At 41.4% G+C, this 4,626-nt stretch overlaps 1 protein-coding gene across 1 annotated transcript in view; it reads left to right on the top strand.

Annotated features, from left to right (window-relative positions):
* Positions 1-4,626, top strand: part of LRRC2 (leucine rich repeat containing 2) — a 16,677-nt gene that overhangs the window by 11,600 nt on the left and 451 nt on the right. Inside the window, 1 exon segment of the mRNA XM_006914909.1 lies at positions 2,663-2,799. Coding sequence (XP_006914971.1) covers positions 2,663-2,799 — 137 coding nt within the window.

Genomic DNA, 4,626 nt, shown 5'->3' with positions numbered 1-4,626 from the left:
AAAAACGTCTACCCCCACAGTGATGGTGAAACGGAGGAAGGCCTTCACTCAGCGCGAGATCTCAGCACATTTACGGGTGATCCACAGTAGATGGGGCAGTGGTGACTGATGAAAAGAAGATGAAATAAGCTGATGCTCAGAGGAAAAAAAAACAACAAAAAAACCCAGAAATGAGCCTGTGAGCCCTGAAGAGCTCTGGAGAAACTCGATGGTCAGAAATGTCAGGTCCAGGGAGATGTGGACTGGGTCCTGTTGCTAAAAACGGAAGGAAAAACAGAAAATTTCATATAAACGGGTGATCCCCACCCTCGACTCTCCGCCTTGGTTCCATCAGGCAGACAGCTCAGCAAAAGCCTGAGGTGTCCTCTGGGCTGGCCTTGAGGGAAAGACCCTGGGGTTTTGTGTTTGGAGATTCCCCAGGGGACTGGCTTGCTGCCTGAAGACTGGTCACCCACCGTGAGGCTGGCCCCTGGGCAAACGCTGGCTGCAATATGTAGATGGCCGGCCAACGGTTTGCTGCCTCATTCCCAAATATGAAAGCCTCACCAAACCTTACCAGCGGATTGTCACGAAAATGTAAATATTGTGTATTGATTTTCAATTTTAGAATCAAACTGCAGGCAAGAGAGAAAAGCCAAATATGGTTACAGATCAGAATGCGGGCGACCTTGACATCATGTCAACGTGAAAGGACATGGTATTTGTGATGTGCTTTCAAATGCCTCAGAAAAAGAGGTGGCTTGGAGGTGGATAGAGGGCGGCAGAGACGGTGGCTCCGGTGGCTCCGTGATGGTGAGGGCCAGGCACAGGGGTGTTCGCTGCGAAATTTTTTCAACTTGCCTGAGGGTTTGAAAAATTTCCTCATGAAATGTTGAAAAAGTAAAGGTGTAGGTCACAAACATGGGAGGTGGGAAGGTTGGAGAACTGAAGAGAAGAAAAGGAACACCTCCGCTCGATTCGAATAACGTCGAAGGATTTGTTCTGCCGTAAAAGATATTTCGAACAGTTAAGTTACGACGGTGACTGACGAGGAAGGAGATCACCTGTGGGTCTGAGAGTAATAAAGGGATCGGAGGAGAGACGGCTGCTTTGAATAAAAGGTTCACTGCAGTTTTCAGATCTTAAACTATGTGCAGTGATTACTTTGATAAAAAAAATTGAAGAATGATAAAATAGAGGCCTTTTTTTGGGATATGGAGGGACAATGACAATTCAATGAAAGAGACTGCAAAGGAGAAGTTGAATAGGTCTGTGCACATTAGAATGAAAACGTCTTTGCTTTCTTCATAGTTAGGCATTAAATAAAAATAAAAGGAAAACGAAGTGGGAAATACATATGCTAAAATATGGCAGATACATGTGGATACGCCGTGTACATATGTACGTCTTCTACAAGCAGTTAGAATCATGCTAACACCCAAGAAAGCGTGATCTACAATTGCAACCAAAGACTATTTGAGGGATTTCCTATTTGGCATCGAAATGACCATATTATCGTTCATATCGAAATACCTTTCGACATTGTGAAGGCGGTAGGCCAAATGCCATTTTAGTTTCTCTCCTTTAGTTTCTTTTTTGGTAGCCGTAGTCCATCGTCTAAACACCTCTTTTATGGGATTTTATCTGAGTCCTTTATAATTAAGCCACCACATTTTGGGGTTGACATCTCTAACTGGGAGTAATATCCAACACAGTGAGACATCACACAGCTTTAAGGCTCTCGCTGAGACGAAGCACTGCTGTCCACCTCTGGGCCTCCTGCTCGCTGCCCTCTGTGGCTAAGTAGCTCTCATTTCCCTCAGGACGGTCTCTGCCTTAAGGCAGTTTCCATAATCCTAGTGGATTATTCCACAGGGAAATGCCTTAAGGCAGTTTCCATAATCCTAGTGGATTATTAGAAATCCACTGGTGACTCCAATTTTATATGGTCAACTGTGATTGTCAAGTAAGAATTTGAGATTTAGGACCACAAACATCGACCTTCTGATGAGGCAGGACAGGGCAAGTTTCCCTGAGTAGGGGCAGATCACTGAGAGCAGGTTCTTTGGTGGAGAGTGTAGAAAGAATTCAACACGCGCGCCAAAGTCCAAGTCAAAAGGAAAGTTTCTTAGAGAAAGGGTGACACCCCACTGACAGAGCGTGGTCTCCTCTCAGAGGCAGAGTGAGAACCTTATGAGATGAGGACAAAAGACTTTACAGTTTAAAGATTTTGTTTACCCATTTCCTTTGATACGGTGAGGAAGGGGAAGGGGAGGAGTATGGAGACTGGAAAGGTACAAATATGCAGAGTGAAAGGCCTGCTGGCGGTTCCCAGCCTTTAATCCTTAGATTCCCCTGGCTTTTGCCATACAGAATGAATGATTTTATTTTGTGTAGGGCAGCCACTTAAAGACACTGTTTTTCCTGTTTTCTCTTCAGGGGGTGTAGGGATTTTTTTTTGTCAGCAATCCCAGTAGAAATCTTTTGTTCTGCAGGTGTCCTAGTGGGCTGGCTGCAGAGCTGATCAGCATATTTGCAGTCTCTGAATGTAGCTCGATTTCATATTTTAAGTCTCTTGCCTCTTCCCTACATTACTACGAGAGGACTTTTGCAGTTAAAAATGCACTGGTAGGGAAAAAATGCACAGGTGCAAATGTGATATTGTCCATATTTTCTTGAATAGATTTGTAAGCCTTATGGACAATCCTATCGAGAATACCAAGTGCCAAGATGGTGATAAAATGATGGAAAGTGAACAAGATCGGCAACACTTTGATAAAGAATTTATGAAAGCCTATATTGAAGATCTTAAAGAAAGAGGTAGGTTACTCACAGTGAAAAGTATTTAAAATGAGTGTACAGAATTCCATTAACTCATGCAACATTTATTGATCTAAGTTGAATTGACAAAAAGTTAATTGGTTAGGGGCGGGTTACTTTGTAAATTGTTTTTTCACTTACCAAAAAAAAAAAAAAAGATACGTTTCCTTAAAACATCCGGTTTTCCTAGTACATGTGAATGCTTGATATGTCAAGTATTTGACAGAAACATACACTTAAAATGTGAGGGCCGCATTCCCAATGGTACATGAGTTTTTAACTAAATGATAGTGACAAAAATGCATTCAGGTTGATAGGAAAACGAGATTCCATTTCAAAGTGCGTTTAAATCCAACTTGAGGAAAAGTCACCTCTTATGTAAATTGAGGTACACCTGTATCAAATCACAAAGGGGAAAAACACAAGATGACGGCAGATTAGTAAACAGACCCATTTAATTTTGGTTTCCCATGGGGTGGTGATAATACTGAGGAGCATGAGGGGGCGGGGTCACAGTGCCACAGGAGCAGAAGACAGGAAGCGTTTTTCCCTGCGGCTCTTTCCAAAGTGTTCCGGAAGGCTTAGGGCTGCGTCCTCCCAACACAGGAATACAGAAACAGGAAACCTGTATAAATCGGTCTTTGTTCTTCTAATCGCCACCAGCTTTCTGGGTGTGGATGCCTGAGAGTTATCCCTTATTTTTTTCAGTTCTTTTTTTTGTAAGCAGTGTTCTCCCTGACAGAAAGATGCTACGCAGGTGGATTTAGAGAGGAGGGGTCCCAGTCCCCATGACTCTGAAAACCACCTGAGGTCAGGTTCCCCTCAGCCACCCTTGGAAAATATCACACGCGTGAGCTCACTCCTCCCCCATTAGTAGGTGTCTGAAGACAATCGATCACATTCAGATATTGAGAGATTTCATGACATTAATAAAAAATACCGTTTATTTGGCAAATTAAACTTTTTTCAACTAAATTAAGAAAATGTCTATATAGTTACCTCTGTCCCTAATCTTAAATGCTGAAATATTATGAAATAAATTAGAAATTTACATTAAAAATGAAACTGAAATAACAGAACCATTTATTTGTCAAAATTTATCTTTGGATTGTATAATTTATCTCTTGTGAAAAACTTTATTGTTGTATTTTCCTAATTTATTTATAATTATACTTTAGTGCTATTATGTAAAAATACAGGAATTAGAGAAAATAGGTATTAAACTTTGGATCTATTGTGGCCAGTGATAAAATAATTTGCTTTTAAAAATTAACTTTGGTGATGATAGATTTTGAATTAATTTACTTATTTCTAAATGATTATGATATTTCTATCTTTCATATATTCGTGTTAGGTTGAACCAAATGATATTGCCAATATTCAGCTGGTTTCCACCTACAAAAATGGTGACTTCTTAATAACTCAGCCTATGTGATTGGACATACGTGCTTTGAATTTTTTAAAGTTTGTCTTCTTTACTTCATCAGGGGGTCTTCCCTCTTTTCCCTCCTTCCCCCTCAGACAAATATCTGGGTCAGTCACAGAGTCCATGGCTATAAGGAAAATAAGATTCAGTGAGTGCACATGGACCTCCAACCTCGCATGATTCTAGAATGATGAGGAAGTGAAGCCCCTCACTGGTCCTCAGATGTTAGTGAATTTAAGAATCACTTGCGAGCCCCACCCTCAGAGTTTCTGACTCATCAGGTCTGGGGGAAGGCCTGAGAATGTGCATTTCTAATCATTTCCCAGGTGATAGTGATGAGAACCATTGGTATAGACCATCCTTTGGCAAAATTTGGCTGTGGAGAGAGAGAGAGTACTCAG

The sequence above is a fragment of the Pteropus alecto genome, unplaced genomic scaffold, assembly GCF_000325575.1.
Source record: "Pteropus alecto unplaced genomic scaffold, ASM32557v1 scaffold156, whole genome shotgun sequence".
Lineage (NCBI taxonomy): Eukaryota > Metazoa > Chordata > Mammalia > Chiroptera > Pteropodidae > Pteropus > Pteropus alecto.
This window is presented reverse-complemented; position numbering and strand designations above follow the sequence as displayed.